At 45.0% G+C, this 24,137-nt stretch overlaps 3 protein-coding genes across 4 annotated transcripts in view; 1 reads left to right on the plus strand and 2 right to left on the minus strand.

Moving 5' to 3' along the window:
* Positions 1 to 139: 139 nt before the first annotated feature.
* Positions 140 to 10,208, minus strand: LOC115053270 (dipeptidyl peptidase 4-like). Its single transcript, XM_029517858.1, has 26 exons — positions 10,144 to 10,208; positions 6,956 to 7,043; positions 6,467 to 6,565; positions 5,543 to 5,634; positions 5,338 to 5,412; positions 5,196 to 5,248; positions 5,041 to 5,113; positions 4,792 to 4,912; positions 4,129 to 4,283; positions 3,919 to 4,016; positions 3,542 to 3,671; positions 3,307 to 3,345; positions 3,083 to 3,181; positions 2,917 to 2,987; positions 2,741 to 2,794; positions 2,535 to 2,647; positions 2,378 to 2,425; positions 2,203 to 2,301; positions 1,832 to 1,901; positions 1,548 to 1,742; positions 1,334 to 1,388; positions 1,131 to 1,230; positions 976 to 1,034; positions 827 to 899; positions 534 to 607; positions 140 to 436 (listed from the first exon to the last, which is right to left on the minus strand). The coding sequence occupies exons 1-26, from the start codon at positions 10,147 to 10,149 to the stop codon at positions 344 to 346; spliced, it is 2,232 nt and encodes a 743-aa protein (XP_029373718.1). The 5' UTR covers positions 10,150 to 10,208; the 3' UTR covers positions 140 to 343.
* Positions 10,209 to 11,643: 1,435 nt separating this feature from the next.
* Positions 11,644 to 15,937, plus strand: LOC115051804 (grancalcin-like). The gene is made up of 8 exons (XM_029515478.1): positions 11,644 to 11,790; positions 12,457 to 12,699; positions 13,453 to 13,522; positions 13,888 to 13,931; positions 14,096 to 14,243; positions 14,501 to 14,614; positions 14,725 to 14,783; positions 15,165 to 15,937. The coding sequence occupies exons 1-8, from the start codon at positions 11,767 to 11,769 to the stop codon at positions 15,189 to 15,191; spliced, it is 729 nt and encodes a 242-aa protein (XP_029371338.1). The 5' UTR covers positions 11,644 to 11,766; the 3' UTR covers positions 15,192 to 15,937.
* Positions 15,938 to 16,018: 81 nt separating this feature from the next.
* The window catches only part of LOC115051795 (potassium voltage-gated channel subfamily H member 7-like), a 52,267-nt gene continuing 44,148 nt past the window's right edge, over positions 16,019 to 24,137 (minus strand). For both annotated transcript variants that reach the window (XM_029515466.1, XM_029515457.1), the window contains 5 exons: positions 23,616 to 23,700; positions 22,697 to 22,975; positions 21,495 to 21,657; positions 18,910 to 19,099; positions 16,019 to 18,833 (listed from right to left, as the gene is read on the minus strand). In XM_029515466.1, coding sequence (XP_029371326.1) covers positions 18,549 to 18,833; positions 18,910 to 19,099; positions 21,495 to 21,657; positions 22,697 to 22,975; positions 23,616 to 23,700 — 1,002 coding nt within the window. In that variant the 3' untranslated portion in view covers positions 16,019 to 18,548. The remainder of the gene's footprint in view (positions 18,834 to 18,909; positions 19,100 to 21,494; positions 21,658 to 22,696; positions 22,976 to 23,615; positions 23,701 to 24,137) is intronic.

Genomic DNA, 24,137 nt, shown 5'->3' on the forward strand with positions numbered 1-24,137 from the left:
TCATTACATCGAACAATCACAATTTTGGTAATGCTGTAAAACCACAAAAGTGCATTACATCATTTAATACAATATAAAACTCTTCACGGAGATTTTCACTTTCACTCGAAGGTACATACCAGTAAAAATTCCAGGTGAGTTATTTTTGTCATTTCCAGAGAAGCTTTTTTTTTTTTTTTTTTATCTTTTTTAACATAAAATTTCACAGACTTGGACTTGGACCACCTTCCACTCACACTGATGGTCAAGCCTGCATTCATGATTGAAGTCCTTTACCCCCCCCCCGAAAATGTTTAATATTCACATGAGACATTTAAATAACATGTTGGTGATCTGGCAGATTTCAGGCGAAGCATCTCTTTAGGAAGTGAGTCATGTGGGTGTAGACGTGCTGATAGGCCGAGCCCTGGAGCCCGTGATCCTTATCTGTGTACCACTGAAGGGAAAACGTATTGCAACATCACTGAAAATGAAGGCATGACTTCTGGAAGTTACGCTCCAGTTTATCTGTGATTCTTTCTCAGATCGCTCACCATCGCCTCAAAGTCGACCTGTTCATCCACCAGAGCTTCTGAGATTTCAGCTGCCTGCTGGAAATGCACATTGTCTGGAAAAACAGGCAAAATGAATAGAAATGAAAAAGTGTATCCCTGTTTTGTTTTTTTTTTGGTTTATTGGTTCAATCCTGGCTTTAGACTGAAGTTAAACAATCTGACAAAATCAATATATTTTTGTTTAAACACAGTGAAACTTAATTAAAGTGTCGCATTGTAAACTGATCAGATTTTTGGAAAAACAACTCTAAACACATAAATAAATGACTCACCATCAGCGGTGCCGTGGACCAGCAGATACTGCACTGAGTGGAAATTCTTGGCCCTGGCAGTTACTGTTGTGTTCTGCGCACAAAACAGATGTGTGTTTATTGGTGCTCACAAACAATAGCTGCTATCATCAATCACTTGTGTGACTTACAGCGTAGCCCTCGGGATTCTCTGAAGGCTGCCTCATGTAACGCTCAGTGTAGATGGTGTCTGAAACAAAACGGTTTCATTGCAGATGTTGTGTGTCACAGTGAGCGGACAGGAGTCTACAGAAGGTTGTCTACACGAAGAACTTAGGAAGAATACCGTAATATTCCCATTTGGAAACTGGAGCCACCGCCATTCCACATTTGAAAACGCCACTGCCAGATCCCAAAGCCATAGATGTTACATATCCACCATAAGACTGTGGAGGATAAACAGCTCTGCTCACACACACTGACAGCAAGGTGAAACATTAACTTCATTTTAAAGCCATTTATTGCCCTTTGAACAATGAAACTACTTACCCAGCCCCAAATAGCAACTCTCTCTTTATCAATGAAGCCCATTTTGATAAATTCCCTAAAAATAAAAATGAAAGTTATTTAGGGCGAGTGGGGGGGGGATGACTAGGTGCTCCCTCGGTCACCGTCACTCGGTAACGCTCGTTTCGACCAGCGAAACGAGTAAGATCCAGCCTGAACAAGCTTTCCTCAGAAGTTGTTTTTTTTTTTTTCTTACCTGACTGCTGTTATCTGATCTTCCACCTCATAGGTTCCCAGACGTTGGTAGAGTTCATGCATTATCTTGTCGCCCTGGAAACCGCTTCCTCTTCCATCAAAGCTGGCCACGATGATTTTCTCCGTGCTGGCCAGGTAAGTGGACCAGCTCACCCTGTACAAGAAGTCTGCTTTCTGACTGCAGGGACCTGCGTACCTGAAAGGTTGGAGAAGCAGTTTGTAGCTGCCCTCCTTTGTGAAAGCTCTCCATTTTTCTTTCTTTTTTTATAGCTTAAATATTCTTACACATCTATCAGCAAAGGGTACTGTTTGGATTCATCAAAGCCAGGAGGCAGAAACATCTGGTACCAGAGTTCTGTCACAGAAAGATGAAAATTAATTATTCTTAGTATTTTATGCATTTGCATGAACAACAAACTTTTTATTACAAGTGAAAACAATAAATTCAAGCTCTAGTAATATTATTTAAAGTACAATTTTTCATTTTTCTCTATTTACTGTATTTTACTTTTTTTTTTACTTTTTTATTATTATTCACACGGTTGTTTCTGCATTCTGCTTCAGCTTTATGTTTTGGTGGTTTGAGCATTGTTGGTGGTTAAAAAAAAAGAAAAAAAAAAGTGAATTATTCATTTGTTATTGCAGAATGTACTTACTGTAACCAGCAACTGTGATGGTGCCACGACGCATGGTGGGCATTTGAATGCCAGATATCAGGTCAGAGAATACGGTATTGTTCTGCAGGGTTTTAATCTCTGTAGATATCAAAACAAAAGCCATATTGGAATGGATGTTTTATTTTATTTATTTTGTGCTTCATGCGTAGCTTACCTTGGTTATTCTTGTTATCAACGAGGGCATAGTAAGGAATACCCGGACCTTTTTTAAATACAAGCGAGATCACAATTATTGCATGCAGTTTTGGAGTGCAAGAACCAGCAGGTGAAGTGGGGAAAAAAACAAAGAAACGAGAAATTGTAAAACTCACCCCTACAGCTCAGAAGGTAGAAGGAGGCATTGTGGCTGAAGTAAGCTGAGTTATACTGACAATTATCTCCATGCGATGTGCATGTCAGACATGTAGTCCCTTGTTTGGTCCACCTGACAGACACACACACACACACACACAGTGAACCTACAGATATACTTTCCAATCTAAATTACAAATTTACACAAAACAGCGAAAACCCTTACTTGTAAACATTCCTTCCTCCTGGCCTATCACCGTCTTGGTTACTTGAAAAATATCTGTGAAATATTTGGCATGAATGAGTAAAGAAGGAACTCATCCCAAACTGTAAATATCATTATCATCTTCTTCTTTTTCCTTCCATAAACTTATGGACATAGAATCGATCAGCTCGACTTACACACTATCTGCTGTGACTTTGAGGATGTCGATGACTTCCCAGTTTCCAGAGGTGATTGCTATCGCGTTTCCCTGCATCAGTGAGGCAGAACAAAGTGTGCGGATGACGTCATCCGTTGTGCTTTTAGATAACGACAATGTGGCGGCCATGCAGCCGCGCTGCCTACCCCTTCTACATGGTGGATGTGCTTGTATCCTCTGGAGTCACTCTTCAAAAGGTAATAGCTGTTCTGGTCCGCAGCGAAAACTGGCTCCGGTGGAGAAAACTAGGAAGAGCAAGAATGTCTTGAACTTGTTTTCTGACTTAGGGGTCTTAAATGAAACAGGTCACAGTTGGTCACTGTTGGTTCTGGCCTTTTCAAGAGAAACATTTTCCTATAACTGGACCTACCCGTCCAATCCAGCCTGATTCACTGTGCACCTCCAGATTCTGCAGAAAGATACACAACATTTTAACCACTGTGGGAAATTCCCCAATAATGACATTGGCTGATGCACAGGAAAGATCAAGGAAGATTTGAATACTTAACCACTGAAAGACAGAGGCGGCTTTCTCCGTGTGGTGCCTTAATGCTTCAGATGATATATTGTCCTCATGCCTATAATGACAATACATCATATTTTACCTCAACAGGATCCCAGCTGGAGCCATTAAAGTTGTAAATCTGGAGGATGAGATGGTTTTGGAGTCTCTTCAGCCATTGGACGGCAATCCGGTCGTCTGTCACCCAAGTAACAGAGGCCAAGTAGTGCTCGCTGAGGGTAAGAAAAAGGAAAGGAAAATATGTTGAATGGAAAGTTTTCACATGTAGCCTGACCCTTTGACTGGCTTATCCCAACAGTGTATTAATCAGGCAGGTATGCAAGGCCATCTGGAAACATATTGGCAAGAACAACTTTGTGTCACCATGCACACTGTGCTGTTACAAATTTTTCCCAAACCCAAACCCCCGAAAGATACTCCGTTGTTATTATCATGACATAATAGAGTCTGTTACTTTACCCCGAGCCAAACGAAGAAGGAACAACAACTTCAGTAATTTTTGTTACGTTGTCGGTGTCCACAACAAAGACCTTCACAATAGGATTCGGAGTACCTGGCTGCAAAAGGAGGGCATATAAAATACAGCAGGTTTTAATGGCTGCGACAACAAATCTGACCCCCCCCCCCCCCCCCCCCAGGTTGGAGTCGATGACAGAATGATCGCCCCACCTTCGGATATGCAATGGAAACCGTGCTGGGGTACTGGTTGTCTCCATACCAGGTGTACTCAATAGTGTGGACCTCCGTGTCATTGAACTCAGCATAAGCCACAAACTTCGCCCCAGGTGACCACCAGAGGCCCTGACTGGACGAGAACATCTCCTCTGGAAATGGGAAAATGTGAAACTGGTTAAGCATTCGGGACTTCCTCCGAGTTCAAGTCCAAGCTCCGGCTGCTGCTAAAAAAACAAAACAACCACAAAAAAAAACGATGGTAGATGTGATCCCATCATCTGCTGGAAATGTGTGTTGGATGAGAACGTCAGTCCTGTGTTGCTCAACTACTCAGTGTTATACAACTCCTCCCTTTTTTTTTTTTTTTCCTTTTTTCTATAGCGAATTGTGAAATACGAGAGAAACTCTGACTTGACAAAAACATTCTTAAGATTCCTAAACTGACTCAGACTTCATCGGATTAAACTACACGGATGCCTAAAAGTAAAACAAGACCACACTCAAGTTTAAGTGAAGGAGAATTTCCAGCAAAACACACTTTGTTTAAAGGTTTATTGGGACAACTCGCTGATACAAATTTAAGTGTTTACCAAACCGAGGTCAGCCTCCTCCAGAAAATAAGTTGTGTAGCTCCGGGGGAAATTATCTGTCGCTTACCCTCATAGACCCAGTCTGGGATCCCGTTGAAAATCTGATTATCCCGTCCATTGAATGTGACTTGCTGGGGTGGGGACGCAGGACTCGCCTTTATATAAACATCATTGTCCCAAACATAAGCCTGGAAACACAAACACACACAAGTTCAAGAAGAGGTTTGACCCATTTTTGAAGTGTTTGAGAAAGGTCGATCTATCACACACTTCACAGCCCCGGTGTCAGTCAACGTGGAGCAGACATTAGTCTTACCAGTTTGTTTCCTTGGGGAGCCCAGGCGAAGTACTGCACTTCATCAGGAATGCCAGAGTTCGGGATAAATTTCCTGCAACAAATGGTGGAAATGTGTCACTCCCTTCAGCTTCAGCCACCATTTTACCGTATTTAAGGTCGAGTCACACACTTACTCTGAAGCCCGTTCATAAAGCGAGTATGTGGCTGTAAACGAATGCCTCCACAGCTAATGGGACAAAGATGAGACAAGCGGTCGTGTGATCGTGCAGAAGCATTGAGTTGGCATCACATTGAAGTGAGGAGAAGTTGAGTTACCTTGGAGTGGTTGCTTAAGAAGGCGACATACTTGGAGTCAGCAGACAGCTGGTAATCATAAGCCTCCTTTTCACTCTGTCAGAAGAGACGATACATTCGGACCTGGCAGACAACTGCATTTGTGTGGATGAGTGTGGCGCTTTCATGTGGTGGTTGTGTTGCCTTTCACCACAGGAACAGATGCACGCGAAGGGGATTGACTTACGAACTTGTCTTCGCTCAGGAACACTGTGGAGTTTCCTGTCTGCACGTTGTAGAGGTAGACTGAGTCCTGGAATTTATAGAGATACTCCAAATCTGCGGGGAAATGAATGTACACCAGGATAAACGATGCAAATCCGCAAACACTCCGAAGTTAGTTTGATTTAATGCAGGATGAATCGTGCTGATCATCCATCTTTGAACTTTTCCTGTGTTTTTATTTTAAAATACGACAGTATATTTGTGGTTTTATGAAATCAAGCCTCTCTCTGGGTTTCTCTCTGAAACTACTAACAGGAGCCAATCAGAAGAAAGGATCTGAGCCTTCTCCTGGTACGAGAGTGGGACTTTGGATCGACTGCAACATCAGGACAGACCGATCTGGGGAACTTGACAGTCGGTAAGTGTACTAAAAGATTAAACTGTTCATATCTTTTAACAGATCTCAAATGTGAAAATAAACAATGTGCAACTCTCACCAAATACACAGCAACATGTGTTATAAACTGTTCTCTTCCAAAAGCTATTATCTTTCACAGCACTACAGAGCTTGAGGTGACTTTCCATAATCATTAAAAAAAAAAAACAAACCCTCAAAACTCAGAATGAGACAGACAGAACGGAAATGTTTCCTGTATTAGATGTCTGAAGCATTTGTGGCCTTTTAATATATTTGTTGCTTATTAATATTTAATATTTAAAAGATGATTCCGTGTAAATGCACAAAAGCACGTGCAGGTCTGTGACACTGGAATGAGAGGATGAATTCAAGTGAATCAGTAACAGTAACAGTAAAAAATATCTGCAGTGACGCATCAGATGCCAGTAAACACCTGTCTGACCCCCCCCCCCCTTCCCCCCCCAGTGCTATCGCTCCTATCACAGCTTTAAAAGGAACATAATGAGATGAGCTGCCCCCCCCCCCTACCTGAGATCCACTTCAGGCTATAAGACCTCGGCTTCAGGGTGCTGTTGAAAACATCCTCCAGGGTGAAAGATCTCTGGTTATGGTTTCCACTCTGCTCCTCTGAAACACATGTTGAGCAGGAAGTTAGCGCCAGGCTCAGGGGTCACAGGTCACAGATATGACATCAGAAAAGGAGACAAGTGGATCTGATGCAGAAGGTTTGTCAACAGGGAGAGATGATAAAATATTCTCATAACGACTGAAGCCACTTGAGGAAATAGCATTGATCCTAGTCATAAATAGTCCCTTCAGATACATCTGTAAGTGTAAAAATAAAGTCCCTGAGTTGAATTGCCTCACATTTTATTGGCCGTATTTAGAAGTGCTGCCTTTTTAACGAGGCTCCAAAAAGACTCCGCTGAGAGACGCGTGCGTAAAGTGCGCGACTCTGTGACGCGCCTGCGCTTTGCAATGGCGACACGGGAGTGGATTTAAACACAAAAGTCTCACCTCTCAGGTATATGGCCGTGGGCACCGCGATCAGGGTGGCGACCACCGCGACACCAAACACTCCGAGGAGCACCTTGGCGATGGGGAACTGGAGAGAGAGAGAGAGAGCGAGCACAGCAGAGTGAGAAGCTGCTCCAAAAACCAAAAACCCCGACACCCCCCCCCCCCCCCTCCTCCCTCCCTCCCCACATCCATCCCGGCATAACATCGACATGGGAGCCCCACCGACCATTGTTTGTTGTGGCTGCTGGGCTCAGAGTGCGCGGATGGTGATGTGCTCGATCACTGCTCCATCGATCCACTCGGCTGCGCGCACACACGGATCTCTAAACTTACGCTGCCTCTGCTGTTAAATATTACCTCAAGTCAAGTTTCAAAGGTGGGACAATAAATGCACAGGCGAGTAAAGTTCGTCAACTTTTCATGGTGCTCTGGCGCTTTGAGGAAGCGCGGAGAAACAGCTGTTGAACCAAAACCATGAAGTAACCCCCCCCCCCCCCCCCCCTCCTTGGTTCAGGACGGGTCCTCATCCACATGCTGATCCAGCTGATCAGGGAGACCAGGACCAGATATTCCACTGATAAATCCGATGCAGCTGGGTTTTTTATTTATTTATTTATTTATTTTTTATTCTCCCACTTCACTCTGTGTCAAGTAAATAGTCTCTTTGTCCAAAGACAGAATCAACAAAGTTTGCTGTCCATGAACAAACGCGGCGGTTTGATGAGGGAGTTTCACTGTTTACTCTCTAAAGACATGAACCTGAAGCTGGACCGCAGACTGCACCTGCCTTCTGTTCCCTGACCATCAGGGGGCGAAAGAGTCAGTTTGTGTTGAAGTCTATGGGAAAACGGCACCTGGAACTCGCTTCATTTAGTAGCTCAGCAAATGTTTGTATTTCCACGTCTTCTCCAAAGCAGCATTTTTTTTTTTTTTTTTTTTTTAAATCGGGGGGAAATAGACCTTCAGTCAGGGTTTGTGTCGGGGGTGTGGCTACAGTACCACACCAGCAGCTCTGTCGAATTTAAGTTACACATTAATGAAGTGTTGCTGCTGTTAAACTGTAACTTTGTTTGGCTGAGTTTAAAAAAAAAATAACCAGGGCTACATTAAATGTTTAAAATAAAATTATGTTGTACTTTACTATTTGTGCAGGCCAACTTTTTTTTTTGCCATCAGTTTGTTCTTGCTTGACCTTTTGAGATCACCATGTAGGGAAACTGTGGCATTCGGTGGATTTGAAATCAATAGGAGAATTCATACGTACTGTGTTGACTAGTTAACGCAGAGGAATTTCCAAATTAATAGAAAGTTTCGCAAAGTACGTATCAAGCAGTGCTTGGATCACTGGAGTTCGGCATCAGTATGGACAAACAACTCTGCTTATCTGTACACATCAACGTTAGCATCAGTACTTTAACTGCAGCTATTCTCTGCTGTCGTATCGATGACTCGGATGGTTGGACGTGAGCCAACGTGGAAGGCTAATAAATCCGCTGTCATAAATTCCATACAATGCATATCTACAGAATCATCATCATCATCATCATCATCATCATCCTCCCTCCTATTTCAGCGTACAGCTCAAAGGCAGCATGAGAACCATGTCACTGATACAAAGGCAGATATTCTCAAATGTCAAAGCTTCGGACTGATTCTTCAAAAGTATTTTCAGCAGTGAGAACTTTTTAGAGCATCAGGACTCTGAAATGAAACTCCATTTTAGCCAATGCTGCCACAGACGGTGGAAGTTTCCCTCTCTGTGCAAACCGAGTGCCGGCCAGTCATAGTAAAAAGCTAAAAGCCTGTTAAAAGCTTAACAAATATAAAGCTGTGCCTTTATGAGGAATAGACATCATATTCTGCTCTTCCTCGCACACCGGACATCCTCAGCAAACAAATAGAGAGTGGATGTCTTCCCTAATGCAGCACGACTTGTTTGAAGAGTGTCACTTTGCAGATGCCTCCATTTGTCTGACGCTAAATGCAACTAAAACCGTTTATTTGTGTCACTTTAAACACATTGGGCCTTTTTGGACGAATGCAGGGACAGAGAGGGACACTACTGGAATATTTTCCAACCTCTTCTTAATTTGGGAGATAAATTACACTTCAACTGATGCTGCAAAACCAGAGAACACAACCAAACACAGAGGCACTTTAAATCGTACTGCAACTTGTTGCCGTCTGATCTCATGAGGTCACAAACGTCAACAGGCTGTCAGCTGTGCTGGAAAATAAGTGAATGACACTCATTCGGATGACATGACTCAGATCTCATTTCAGAAGCTGCTACCTTCAGCAAACTGTCCACGTTAAAGATGGACGCTCTCCATGCTCTGAGCATTTCCCCGGTGGGTTACGCTTTCTCACTTCGTGGCGATTGCTTCAATATAAATGGAAGCTCATTAAGACGCAGAGCTTCCATGCATGAAGCTGTTTTGATTTCTTCTCCTTTTTTCCTTTTTTTTTTTTTTTTTTTTAAATCCTGTGAGTGGAGCTGGGCATTTGCTGTTGAAAAATCGTTGAGTGTGACCAGTTCCTCTCTAAAGGGAAGCGCGTAGTGTTTATTCACAGGGATAAACAGAGACACAGCAGATGTGCTGTATGAGTCCGTGTTATAATGGAATTCTTGGCTTGAGGTTGAAGGCTGTTTGAGTTTGGTCCTCAGGGAATCACTGATGTTAGAAATGGGTCAGTGGTGTCTCTATTAACATCTGAATGTGTGTATCTGCTTAACAAAGACACACTTCAGTCACTGTACCAGTGTTACTCCTGCTCCTTCTGCCTCACAGCAGGAAGGCCCAGACACAATCATTGCTATTTAATACAGCTTTCATTTTTATGCTTTATTTTTATACTGCACTCTTGATGGAAATGATACTTAAATTATACTCACAATCCTTTCATGGCTGTTATGCAATAAATCAATCACAGTGGTTTAAATGACCTCCAACTTGACCCATGAAAACATTAAATTGGTGGTGAGGTCAGAACACGGTCCCTGATCTCCTGGCAGACATATTCTCAAGTTGTGTGGTTTTGTTCAGCTGTGAAATCCAGGAATCATGTTTGCGTGCGCTGCCGTCTTACGTACGCCAGCCTGGTAAAGCTGCAGGTTAATGACCCAGACCACAACCAAAGCCGAGCTGCCATGAAATGTTAGACTCAGAATGAAACAGTTTTACCGTCATAGCTGCTGTGTCTGCCCTCTTGAATGTGCACCACTATCAGCGCGTGCACACTTGCACTAATGTGACCGTTAGGCGGGCTGTGTGTTGGAGCATCACTGTGGTTAGACTGTGATGACCTACCACATGTTTGCTGCAGTGAGAAACAGGAAGTTGTGGTATTCTCTGCAGTTCCTCCTGCTTACCTAGTCCTTTTTTATTTATTTTTTTTTCTTGGAATGAAGACGTTGTTGGTGTCCATGCTGGTTTCTCACCTTGGAACTTCAGATGATTTTCTCTCACGGCTCTGAGACGGTGACATCATGAATGATTTGTGAGCATTTCACATTTATGCCCATCTTTTTTTTTTTTTTTTTTTTTTTCCTTCTTCTGTGAGGTTCATGAAGTGGACAGCTGTAGGAGGAAGTGAGAGATGCATCGAAACATGCACACATTTGTTATTGTGTTGCTTTTCTTTGTATGGCATCAGCAAAAGTCTCAAATGCACCACCCAGTGGTGAAGGGAAGCCATGCAAGACAGAACAACATATCATACATGTTATTCCAACAGAAGTTGGGATTAAATCAAACAATAGAGATCTGTCTCATGACTGTGAATCCAAAAGAAATCAGTTTAAATATAATTTCAAATCCAGTTAATGTACCAAACTGCTGCCATTTTAGAAGCAAACTGTTGTGATTAAAAGTATGTTGATGTGTTTTGCGCCTCAATCATATCATATAACTTAATCAGAAGTCATATTATGCAGACACCAGATGCACAGGTCAGGAGAATGTGGAATCAATCTGCAGCTTCTTTAAAAGCAGCACTTGAGCTGAAGGGGTGATTCAGCCACATGCTGCTGAGCTGGAGGGCCAGACTGACCCGAGGCCGAGGCCGGCTGCAGACACTTGGCGTTGAAAAGTGAACCGTGAACCAGAACTCGGCTGAAACGCATCACGACTTCCCCTTTGCTCTGCCTGCGCTTTCACTCCTGCTGCTTGTGTCGGGCCTTTCAAACAAGGTGGGAAATGGTGTGAAAGGAAGAAAGGACTTTGACTCTGTCTTATCTAATCTTGTGGTTCGATTTTATATTTTTGATAGAAAGAAGTATCTGAGAAGTATCTGCAAAAAGTGTTGTATCCATCGAGCTTTTCACTAAATTCTGATGCAACTTGAACTTTCTTCTTGTGAAATCTAATCCTAAGAATTCTTTAACTTAGTGAGGCCACAAGGTCTTCTATCACAGCTCTTTTACATATTATACTGTTCATGTATTTTGAGTATAATGTTATTAAAGAGGTTTGTTTTTCGAGACAGTCAACATCAACATGTTCTTACATACAATGATCCCCTTTCGTGTGTGTGATCAGATAACAGTTAACAGTAATAAAATCTCAAATGACCCTAAAGGCACAAGCACCTGGGGGGCGGGTCTTGCCCTCTTCAAATCCTCTCCTATTGGTCAGCTGAGCCGTCAGTCGACGCACTTCCGATAGCGCTTTTCCGGACCGGATATGACGCAACAGCAGTTCAGGCAGACTTATCGGAAGTTACAATCTTTCCCACAGTAACTCGGATCAAGTGTCAGTCGGGATTTGAACCTTTTACACTCCGGATCACACGCTCCACTTGACCAAATGGCTTATCCAGGATACGGCGGGGTGAGTCGATGACGTCTAACTGAATTTTTATCGCGTCAAATGAGCTAAATTAGCTTAGCGGTAAAGCTAGCCCGAGGCTCCTGCTGCAGTAAGTTGTGTACATGATGTAGAGGGTTGTGTTGTTGTTGTTTAATGTAACAAGGTGTTGGTCCTCTTTATTTAAACCATTTTGCTTCTGTGCTCTCAATCTGCAGCCATATTTCTGTCGCAGCTTTATCTTCTTTAAAAGAAGTAATGGCTTCCGGTATCAACAGGCAGCGCGAGCAGCAGTTTGTTCTGCCCATCAGATCTGGAATTCACTTATTTCAGATGAATGCAGATCCATTTTAGATCTGCTCCATGTGAGCTTCAACACCTGAGCCCAAAGCTTCCTCAGAAAAACCCCCGATCGCTGTCATTTCCCAGGAGTGAGTCACTGCAGGACTCACCTGGACCTTTGCTCAGTGTGTGTCAGTGTGTGCAGAGGTGTGAACGTTGTGTTGTGCTGTTTGAGCTATATTTGTTCAAAGTTGTTTTTCCGGTCCATCATCGTACTTCAGTCTAGTATACTCATTTTGTGAGACCTAAGAATAAACACTGGACTCTTTGACAACACGAAATGCATGAGTGTGAACTGTCACTGTGAGCAGCTGCGTTGACATCAGTCCTGTCTGTTTCCTGTCTCAGTACGGGGGGCCAATGCCAGGGGGGCCAATGCCAGGGATGCCCGGCCAGGGGATGCCCCCGCAAGGGATGCCAGGGGGACCCATGGGAGGTCCCATGCCTGGCCACATGGGTGGGCCAATGGGAGGCGCACCACCCCAGGGAGGATACGCCCCCTACGGTGGAGGCTACCCAGCCACATATGGCGCCCCCCCGCCAGCTGCCAACGACCCAATGTGGGGTTACTTTACAGCCATAGCAGGCCAGGTAAGGGTGTCATTGACTCGGCTCGTCCTGAATTAGAAATGCTGCACGCAGCTGTAGCCTGCTGTCGGTTTTCACATCTCAAGTTTAGACAAGGCTTCGGAGACGGTGGCAGCGTGCTCCAGCAGTGTGTCAGGTGCACGAGCGTTGCTGTCGAAACACAATGCTGACAGCCATAGATGAACTGCTGTCTTATTTCCATGGAAGACGGAGCGAACATGTTTCAGCCATCGTCAGCGTGCCAGGACAGGAAAGTCTGGACAGGAATAAGAATGCAAGCATTTTAAAGCTGTCAGATTGTTAGGGATTTGTATTAACTTGATCCTACGTGATAAACCTGGAAGATTTAGATGTATGGAAAAAAAAAAAAAAAAAAAAACAAAGTCAAATAAAATACATATTCTCGTGTTCGCTTTTTCCACACACCGTTACAGGGTCAACTAAAGAAATGAAAGACATGTTAAAGGGGGATTTATTTAGCTTTTTGGATTTAATTGACATTAGTACTCCAGTTTAAATTAAAGCACATGTTTTTCCGATTGTCTGAAAACAAATCATCGGTCACAGCAGCTGCTTCTCTGCTCACCACATTTAATTCTGTTTGTGATTTACTGTCAACACTTTTGTTTGCGTGTTTGCACAGCTTCCTGCGGCACAACACAGCCCCCAGAGACGTGCTGACAGCTGATTGGCGTTAGTTAGCTCGTGTTCATTAAACGCTGACTGGTTTAACGGGGGTCTGCTCTGTGTGTGCAGGACGGCGAGGTCGATGCTGAGGAGCTCCAGAGGTGTCTGACTCAGGCTGGTTTCACGGGCAGCTACAACCGTAAGTTCGCTCTGGTGTTAAAACAGGGACGCTTCCTGTCACTGAGAAACAGGGCGGGCGCGTGCGTCTCTTATGATGCTTTTCTAAATATGGAGCTCGTTCTGCAGTGAACTGCTTCATCCAAAGGGAGTTTGGATGAAACATGCTGAGTATGAGATGAGCTTTGTCCTCCTGACTTTCAACTAGCTGGTAGTTTAGGGATTATGTCCCTCCATGTGACAGCAGGTCATTCAGCTCCTGCTCTTTGTTGATGTTTGGAGCTTGTTTTGTTCCTTTCAGTGACCTCAGTGGAGGTGAATTATCTGCCTCTGTGGTGTTATTCCTCTGGAATAATTACTGGTCTTATGTGTTTATCATCTCCACAGCTTTCAGCCTGGACACGTGCAGGATCATGATTGCGATGCTTGATGTATCCTTTGTCTGATTTTTGTGTCCTCTGTGATCTGTCAGTTTAGACCCACTGTAGAAAAGTAGATGCGCTTCGATTCTGCAGTTTTTGTTTTGATTTTTTTTTATGCTGCTGTTGTGACTGCTTGTTGGTGAACACAGTGGCCTTAACCAGACTGTCACCAGAGGGACTACACAGGAAAGATGGGCTTCAACGAGTTCAAGGAGCTGTTCACGGCTCTGAACGGCTGGAAGCAGAACTTCATGATGTTTGACCAGGACAGGAGTGGAACAGTTGAACCTCACGAGATGACTCAGGCAATCAACGCTATGGGTGAGCGTCTCAAAAGTCCCAGATCAGCTGTGTCTTTTTATCGAGTCCACAGCTCACACATCTGTCTCAGGCTGTGAGTGGAATTATTATGGGCAAGGAAAAAGAGGAGGGAATTATCTTCCTACCATGTCTTTAAAAAAAAAAAAAAAACACAATGAGAATTTTTTCTAAATGGGATACTTTATAAATCAGATATATTTATATTTTGTATATCTGCCATAAGAGCATAAAAATCATCTGACTCTCGTCTCTCTCAGGCTACCGGGTCAGTCCTCAGGGTCTGAACGCCATCGTCAAGCGCTACAATAAAGGTGGAAGGATCTACTTTGATGACTACGTGGCCTGCTGCGTCAAACTGCGAGCACTCACAGGTATCAAACACAGCACCAGCATGCTGTGTCGCCCCTCACACGGCTAGCAAACAGCCCATTGTGTGCCGACGCCACATGTTGGTTTATAACGTTGACTCTTCCTGGTGCAGAGAACTTCCGGCGGAGGGATACCATGCAGCAGGGGTCCGTCACCTTCCAGTATGATGATGTGAGTCCTCCTTCCTCTCAGCTCTCACTCATTCACACATTTCACACTGAGTCAGGGCCGTGAACGTGTCACAACCTGCAGGATAAGCGTGCGTCCGACCCCGGGCCCCCGAGGACTCGGGTGTCAGGACACGTTGATTCCAGTCTTGATGTGACTTTACTCCTTTTTGTCTCTAATTCCGTGTAATTGAACAGAGGAAGTGTGTCAACTGAGCTTTTGTTGTTCTGCGCTGCATTGTTCAGTATGCGCGCACACACACACACACACACTATGATGTGGTTTGAAGTTGTTTCACGTTTCTGCCGTTGGAGTTTGCCTCCGTTTCATTTACAGAAGGATGTAGTGGTTCACTTTGTGTCTCTCTCTTCCTCCTGTGAACAGTTCATCCTCTGCACGATGGCCATCTGAGCGCTGCGGTGTGTCGCACAGCGTCAGGTCGGAGCGTTTTGACCAACTGGCTGGCAGCTGACTCTGGACTGGCGCCTCGCAGGAACACAAAAGGGAGGCCAGTAAATTGTGCTGAGCGGCAATGAGCTGCAGCAGCAAAGACCCATCGCCATCATACTTTACACAGGGGTGCTGAACACATGTGCACACTTTGAATCCACTTTAGAAATGAATATAATCAGCAACGTTCAAATTTAAACAGCATTGTGTCAAAACTAATTCTAAAAATGTTGTCATCACTTTAATATTGCTATGCCTTCAATTAGAAATAACTCTACTGGCTACTATAATCTCTTGTTTTGTTTTTTGTTTTTAAGTACAATACGTGAACTAATACTAGTAGGAAGTCGTGATATGTGCCATTATAATCAAGAATGTATGGTCAAATATATTCCAAGCACTTCTATAGATTGCCATATTAATGAACAATGTGAGCAGCATTTTCAGGTGTTGATTTACTTTTACACTGAAAGTCACACAGCTATGATCTGATAATGGCATTTTATATGGACGAAAATCTTGTACACTTGTTTTATAAACCATATATTGAGCCTAACAGTAGATTGTAGATGTGCATTAGCTTGATGTCTAACTAAAACAAGCCAAAGTGACTGTGAGCTGATGTGAGTCCACACTGATGCCTGTTCTTTACAATATAAAGATATTAAAGTGCTGTCACAGCAGCAGTAAAATCACACGGCTACGTTTCGTTTGTGACGGAGAATTCTGCGTTATGGGGAACGCTCCAAAATAAGCACTTTAATCCGTATGCATTCTGTTTATTCATTTTTACACTTGCGCATTTTCTCCCAGTCTATTTACACAATATATTTCATTTAAATATAGTTAAGAACAGAAACATTCAAATTAGCTGTTAAGTGTTGCATTGTATAAAATACAGTGGCAAACATTTAAAAAAATGCATAAAAACAATTGTGAACAGCACTAGATTTAAAAAGTGACGTTTATATCCAGTACAGCGAGTTTTCTAATCTCTGTGCAAAAGTTTGCGAATCCCATGAAAGTTCAGGAGATGACTCTTCAGGCGTTGAACGCGCGGAGCTCGGCTTTAGCAACTTTTGTTCTACATCTGTGCCCGGGAAAGAAAGCTTACCAAACGAAGCACCCTGTGTCCTGCCGGAAACATCGTGTTGTCCTGTAAAGTAAAGGTTTCTCTTCTACCTAGTCTTAATCCTGTATTCAGCTTCTTCTTCTTGACATCCGATAGTGTCATCACTTCAGCGTGGGAGCGTTTTGGGGGGGTGGGGGGGTCGATGTGCAGTATCAGTTCAAGAGAAAGAGTCCAAACACCCGGCTGGAAGTGCCGCCCATCGCTGACGTCTCACTTGCTACATTGAGAGGCTATGAATCCGTCACCTTCCCATCACGCTGACTGCAGTCCATACTAACATCGGGGGGGGGTTAAGGGGGTTAAGAACAAATCAGATACATAGAAAAATAATGGCAAAATTAAAATACTTTGTTTTAGAAAAATAGGTCTGAAGTGTTTTCTCTAAATCTGCGCGGATGAGCGGATCAACCACGGCTGATTGGGACCTTCTGATAATTGACTGCAGTCTCCATGCAATAATCGAGCTCGAGTTGGAATCTGTGGAGTTAGAAAACTAAAAGGGCTAATTTGTTTTCTCATGCAGTCCGTGGTTTGGTACATATACGTCGGTGACAGTAGGGAAGCGTTACAGCGATGTGGTTTGAAAAGGCTATACCAGGCTGATAAAGCTAAGGCTAGTGAAGGCTCAACTGTTCTTTTTTTTTTTTTTTGTTTTGTTTCTTTGTTTATTTCCTCGTGTATTTTTCCAGATGATGCTTGTTAGTGATGATTACTTTTTTTTTTTTTTTAGGATATTTCAGATAGTACTTTTCAGGAAGATAATGGAAGACCTGAAGCATGCAACCAAAAAGTACCCTGTTGGACAGTCAGTTCCCTCCAGCTCAGGAGGGCTGTTGTTACTTATGTTACTTCCTGTCCACTTAAGAGACGTTGACCTCGAGGCAGAATGAGGATCGCGATGATTACAACTTCTCTTTTTCTGTCACAGAATCATTTAGAAATTGAAGCGCATTTGGTTTGTTTATTGATCTTTGGGGGGGGTCTTTCAAATGGATCCACTGATGAGAAGAGAGACTCACATTTGGCCGCAGTAACTAAAGTGGAGAGCTGTGGACGTGTTTTGCTGCCTAAAGTGGCTGATTAAGGGCGACGAGGGCAACCAAAGACTATCTGGTATATTTTCAGAGGAGATGCAAAAAGTTATTCTGTCACAGAAAAACAAGCTGTTCTTCATTAAAATTCCCCAAACTGCCCGGACATGAATGTCCCTTAAAAGTTCTAACTACAACTGTAAATACCCCAAAACCATGCTTATGTAAGATTAATATTATGCAAGCAGTTATAATGTAAGTCTAAGTTTGTGCCTTGAACATTTACAGTTAACCATTTATGGAGGACCCAACACCAAGTTTGATATTTGCAAGCAAATGAAATCCAAACACAAACTTTTCCTTTGAGCAGCTCGTATAAAATGATTTCCAAAGTGGATTAAACTCCAGAGACACACCGTGTCTCGATGTATCTCCTGCACTGGTTCAGAATTATTGCTCTCAAGGGCTGACAAAAAGCCTTGTGCTATGGCATGTCCACGCAGCCTCGACACAATATTATTACACTGTGTTGTGTATTTTAGTTTTTTTCTACTTGAGCTGAATGGGAAGTGGTTTACTTGCGTTGTGGCAATGTGGCGTAGAGTAGGCACAGCTAAATATACAAACAGATCTCCAGCTTGTGGGTTTGCTTCAAATTGTGTTCGAGCTGCTGGGGAAGAGATGAAATGCAGAAGAAAAGAGGATTCAAGTAGCTTTTGTCCCTGCGAGGAGGGAGGAGATACTGAGAGGGGAGCTACATGACGAGTCACACCTGCTGAGCATCAGTGTGAGGGAGGAACATGCAACAGAAAGGAAAAACGTGGGAAACCAAAACATGCATCTCTCTTTTCGAAAAAGCACATTAGGTGCCTCGTGTTGCTGGCAGTGTTCTATTTGAAGTATGTACACAGGAGTGATGACTTTACACATGGTAATAATATAGTGTATAAATAGCTCTGTATAAACTGACTTTATACATCTAGGTCAGGGTGCTGGGGGCTGGGAGAGCTTCCCAAAGGAATGGAAGAAAGTCTACAGTTTGTTTTCCTTTGCATATTCAGTCTCTTTCTTAGACCCTGAGTCAAGCTTGAGAGAAGACCTTCAGTCACTGTGGATGGGTGGGGGGAGTCTGTAAGAGAAGGAGAGAGGGGAGGTCTACTTTCCTGGAAGCCCCGGGTCAGAAACTGGCCTGTGAAGTCCCGACATCCCTGAGCTGCTGGGGACGTCGGGTAGGGAGGCTTGCCGGGCCGAAGGGAACCGTGGCGGCTGTTGGTCTGGATGCTGCTTTGGAGCGGGAACGCCGTTGGGTTGGTGTCTCTGCTCCGTGTCTGTGTCGCTCTCCAGGAGTCCGCGAAAGTCCCCGTCTGGAAGGGTCTCTGTGTGGAGGAGGACTGGAGAGGCTTCTTTGGGTTTGTTCTGGACCACCTCTGGGCAGGAGTTCTGGGGAGACAGTGAGAGGCTGTTAGGTTTTACAGTCTTCTCTAACGCTGCCTGATGAATGTGCCGTCTGCTGTACCTGAGGCTGCGCTGGAGCCGGGCCGAGGCTGAGGTCTGTCTGGATGGCAGACACTGGCTGGAGCCTGACAGCTGGCCTCTGGTACTCAGGGATGGAGGTGACGGTGCTGTAGGCGGGGGGGCCGGCTGTGCTCTGTCTCTGGAGGAGCTGCAGGATGGCCTGGATATCGGCAGTCATTTGGGACTCCAGTCTGACAGACACACAGGGAGGAGGAATGAGTGACTGAAGGGATCATTGTTGACAGTCACCGGCTTTAAACACTAGGGGGAGGCTCACACCTAACATTTGGAGATGGCTGCAGTTTCATGTTGCAGCAGTTGGATTAATTACATAAACAGCATGACATGAATATAAAAATCCTAATCAACCTGTTTGAAATAACAAATATCAAATGTGAAGAACTGAGGAGCTTGCTTGTTGTGGCTGTTTGTTGTGGTTATTGGGTGAGTTTAGACTTAAGAATGCTCCATAAGAGCTGTTTTTTTTTTTTTCTGTCCTGATGACTAGCTCAGTGAGCTGGGCATCTGTGGCGAACTGCTGCCGTCAGCAGTTCACGTCCTGTGTGATTTTCTTAGTTTTGAAGGTCAGCGCACCAAGAGGATCCTCAAAGGCTCCTCCAGAGAGCTGTGGCCTGTGCTGCAGAATAGCTCAGCCGGTTGGGTGACAGTTGGGGCTTTCTGTGGTTTGTGGGTTCAAATCCGGTGTGCACCTGCTTTAGTTTCCACTTTAACACACCATGAGGACGCTGAAAGGCTCCACAGAAGGCTGCTGCTCTCCAATGTCAGATGGCTCAGTGTGTAGTCACGCTGACTGTGACCCAGTCGCTTTGGGTTTGAATCCCGCAAGTGATACAGATGGTGTGCAAATAATAACACTGCCTGTCAGTTGAGTGAAAACAGGACCCACCTCTCTTTTTAAAAAAATGTGGCTACTCTTATTTAAAGAGTTAAGAGAGGACTTGAACTCACAACCAACAGAAGCCCAGACAGGCATCTATCTCACTCAGCTAATGAGCCTGACAGGCAGTTTGTCTCCGGTGGAGCATTTAAGCGTCCTCATGGTGTCTTGAGCTCAAAAAGAAGCTGGGGAGCAATGCACTTGAACCCACAACGAACAGAGCCCAAAGAGTCTGCTATCCAACTGAGCTAACAAGTCAGACAGGCTGCTGCTCTCTGGTGGAGCATTAAAGCATTCTCATGGCATATTGAACTTGAAAAGAAACTGGCAAACACAGGCCTTGAACCCACAACCACTGAAGCCGAACAAGTCCTCTATCGCACTGAGCTAAGGAACTGGACAGTTGGTTTGACGCCGGTGGAGCATTTAAGCATTCTGATATGGCATATTGAAGCTGAAAAGGAGATGGGAGCACAGGTACTTGATCCCACAACCACCACAGCTGAAACAGTCTTCCATCTGACTGAGCCACTCAGCCTGAGAGGCTTACGCTCTCTGCTGGAGGTTTTCACCGTCGTCATGGTGTCTTTGAACTTGAAAAGAAAATGGGGAGGAGAGGTTTCAAACCCACAAACCGTTCCTGTTTCTGACTGAGCTAATCTCGGCAACAGCCCAACAGCCTTCGTTGCAGAAGTTGAGCGACTTCATGGTGTACTGCAGTTCAGAAAGCAGCTTGAAACGGCAGGACTTGAACCCACCACCCCAGGAGGCCAGAGCAGGAGGAGGGAGCATCCTGACTGAGCTGTTGGATCAGGCAGGCCAAACTGTTTTGGTGGAGCCTGTGAATGTGCATGCGGTGTAGTGGACAGAAGAGACTGACCAGTCTGAGGGTTTTTACTGAGCCTCCGTTAAAGATTCTGCTGTCATGTCAGTCAAATCCTAAATACCTGCACCGTGTCATCATGTAGTGCAGCAGGTTGCATCACAGTGTGGAGAGTCTGAGGCGGTGAATCACCTTTTCCCTCCACACAAAATGGCAGAAAGCGTGAGGCGGCACTGAGTACTGAGGGGAAAGCCTCCCTGTCGCTCTGCCAGCTGCCTGTTTTGCACTTTACGGGATAATAACTGCAAATCAGCTATTTTGGTTCCGACCTGATCCGTAAACTGAGGCTGAGGTGAGCACAGGGCGTTCCTGCTGCTTCAGAAAAATACCGAGACAAAACAGCATAAATTCATGAGTGAGGTCCGGCTGTGGGGACGATCCACATGGTTACCCCCGCCGTCTCACACACACACACACACACACACACGCAGGGCTCTACCTGTCCTCCATAACTGCACCAAAACCCTGCAACTTCCCCGTGACACCGCTCCAGCCTCACTGGACCGGATGACGTCAAGAGTCCCTGCAACTCATGGCTGCGCGCTATAAATAGACTGACACTGACTGTCTGCCTCCCCCTCATCTGTATCAGAGCAGCAGCAGGGAGTCACAGGAGCTGCTCACAGTCCACTTTCCTGCGTTAGCACAGCCACAGTCTGGCCTGAAATGTGTCTGTGACTTTCTCGCCAATTATAGGAGCAATCACACGGGTTGGAACGGCGAGCTCTGAAAAATGGATAATAGGGCCTATTAATGTGAGACTGAGCCCGACATGATCCCACCGCTGCTCTCTGGCCCTCCACACCTGTTGAGGTGCTGCTGCAGCAGGTCCAGCCGTTGCTCCACCTCTCCGTAGGTGAGGTCTGTGTCGCTGTCGTCCTCGCCGCCGCCTGGCACTTCCTGACGCTGCGCCGGCTCCGCCGCACTCTGGCCGGGACGCTGACAAGCCCACTCATCTGCATGGTGCTCTGGAGAGAGAGACGTGTGTGGGCAAACACATAATGATCTGTGTTATTAGAGCGGCGCCTCGGGGGAAGCTTCTTCCTGCGTTGTGCTGTCTCATCACTTAGCCTTACAGAGCTCTGATCAGGATCCTAACATCTATCTTACTGAGGAATGCACGCTGACAGCCACCCTCAGAGGGATCACACTCCCCAATGCTGTGCTGTACCTGCGTATGCGGGCGAGGAGATTAAACTGGCCTTTCCTGTCCTCTATCTCACCAGGCTGTTCATAGAAATCAATATCCAGCGGTGAATTAAGGATACTTTTCACTCGGCAGGAGGGAAACCCCCCCACTAAAGGTGGTTGTGTGCTGGAACTTTCCTCACACTGGATGATTTTCGCCTCTGATGCCAGGTCAAACGAGGTCCCGCTGTGCGACCTCGCCGAGGAGCTGCGCTGCAGACGCAGCTCAGTGGAGCCTGCACTGGGGGCATGTCACCCCTCTCTTTCCTGAACGGCAGCATTCGGTTGCATTTCAATTTCACAGCAACCGAGTCAATAATTAAACCGCATCGCTCTCATTTAATGTGACCTGACTCAGCAGATATCAACACAACGTGATTTTACCTAATGTTTCCTGTAAATCCTTTACTTGGTCGTGACCTACGATCAAAGGGGGTGACCCCTGGCTGCTTGCTGCACATAATCCTCTTACATTTTTATTTCTGAGCGGGTTTTCGGTTCCACAATAATGATGCATAATCCTTGTTTGGATTTTTAATAGGTGTGACATTCCTCCTCTGGAGCTTAGGGATTTTTGGGGTTTTTTTCTTTCTCTAAATTAACTTCTGAGCCAATTCTCATTGTGAAGCGAAACTTTAGAGGACAGCCCTGCAGTTTAAAGCCACGCAGAAAGCCAGTCAGTCATCATTTGCTTCTTTTGAATCAGCTGCTTTTTAAGGGGGTGTGGCGGAAATCTGAAAAAATAAAATAAAATAAAAAAAAAATCTGACTATTAAAGCTAAATAAGAGTGGATCATAAGTGAGGTGGATGTTTTTCACCTTTGTAGACCTGCTCCTGTGTGCTGTCTCCGGCCTGTGTGTCTGTTGTGCTGCTCAGCCCAAAGCCCAGGGAGTTGTCCCTGACTACTGGGTAGCCCAGCACACCAGAACACAAGGGCCTCTGCTCCTCTTCCTCCTCTCTGCCTTCCTCCTCCTCCTCTTCCTCCTCGTCCTCGCCCTCGCCCTCCTCCACCGACTCTCTCCTCTCCTCAGTTGAGTAGATGTGCCTCCCCTGCTTGGCGTCACAGTAGGTGGCGGCGGACTCCTTGTTGTGGGAGCCTACAGGGAGAAGAGGTAATCAGGAGGACTGCTGAGGGATCACTGACTCCGTGCTCAGGCGTCCTCTGGGGACGTCTGGGTTGTCTCATTATCTTCTGACAACACATAGCAAGTGTTTTTTCTTCCGAGTTGAGGTGAGGACAAACAGTGTGTGTTTACATGCCGAGTTTGATCATCAGTCAATGAACTGCGCTCATCAGCCGAGGCTCTACATCCTCACACCTGATGGACAGAGGAAGGATACGAAAGATCCCCTGTCCTCGCTCGCGTTATAATGGGAGATGGCAAAGCTGTATTCAGATGGTTGTAACCATGGTGATCAATTACATTTGCTTGAATCAAAGCCGAAATGCTGAGTGCCCCTGTGTGGAGGCTCTGTCCCTACGTCCCAAGTCTCCTGGTTGTTCGAAGTCACCCCCCTCCCCCCAGGCTGCTGTGTTTATCTGCAGAGCAGCTGATCTGAAGAGAGATTGGCTCGCCCAGCTACGAGGATACAAAGATTACGCTGAAGGGTTGACCGGCGAGATGGGAAATATGTTGCTGCGGCTACGGGAGACCAACTGTTTTTGTTTCTTGAGAGACAATGATGTGCTTTCAATTGTAAAAATAATTGAAAAGCTCCTCGGCGAAAGAAACTGACCTGTGGAGGATTTCCGTTTGTAGGACACCCGTCTCCGACACTTGCTGTCGTCCAGGTTAGAATCAGTAGTAAGTGGGAAGGTGGTCTGTAAATAAGGGACGACATATATCAGACGGATCCGTGTCACAATGAAAACAGAAGAGTGTGTGCAATGTGATCACACTCTGAATATTTTTTCCCATATTATGAGACATTTTTGTTTATGTTGCTCATAATAAACACACATCAGATGCCTCTGAGTTCCATTAAACCATTCTCCATTCTTATTATTGCTTAATGTTGGCCTGAGCCCACTGGCTGCCTGTGTTGAGACAGATTTCGCCGTTTAAAATTGAACATAGGAACATAAACTGCTGGCTGTCTTGTTGGAGCAGCATGCGTCTCGTGTTTTGGGTGTAATCCTTCCAGAAACTTTCTCCTGTGTCTCCATCTCTCCTTTCCAATTGTCTAAATAAATAAGAGCGCAGCCAGTACAAAGTGCACTTACACTACACTGACTCAAGATAAATAAAACAACTGACT

Source organism: Echeneis naucrates, chromosome 2 (genome assembly GCF_900963305.1).
Source record: "Echeneis naucrates chromosome 2, fEcheNa1.1, whole genome shotgun sequence".
NCBI lineage: Eukaryota > Metazoa > Chordata > Actinopteri > Carangiformes > Echeneidae > Echeneis > Echeneis naucrates.

Bases quoted from the DNA above. Each gene is read 5' to 3' on its own strand.
- LOC115053270 (XM_029517858.1), bottom strand. The intron at 4,913-5,040 runs GTAAGACTAATG...TTGTGTTTCCAG, and splicing joins CTCCCCAAGGAAACAAACTG to GCTTATGTTTGGGACAATGA. The intron at 1,743-1,831 runs GTAAGAATATTT...CCAACCTTTCAG, and splicing joins TACCCTTTGCTGATAGATGT to GTACGCAGGTCCCTGCAGTC.
- LOC115051804 (XM_029515478.1), top strand. From the start codon at position 11,767: ATGGCTTATCCAGGATACGGCGGG. The intron at 11,791-12,456 runs GTGAGTCGATGA...TTCCTGTCTCAG, and splicing joins CTTATCCAGGATACGGCGGG to TACGGGGGGCCAATGCCAGG. The intron at 14,244-14,500 runs GTGAGCGTCTCA...CGTCTCTCTCAG, and splicing joins TCAGGCAATCAACGCTATGG to GCTACCGGGTCAGTCCTCAG.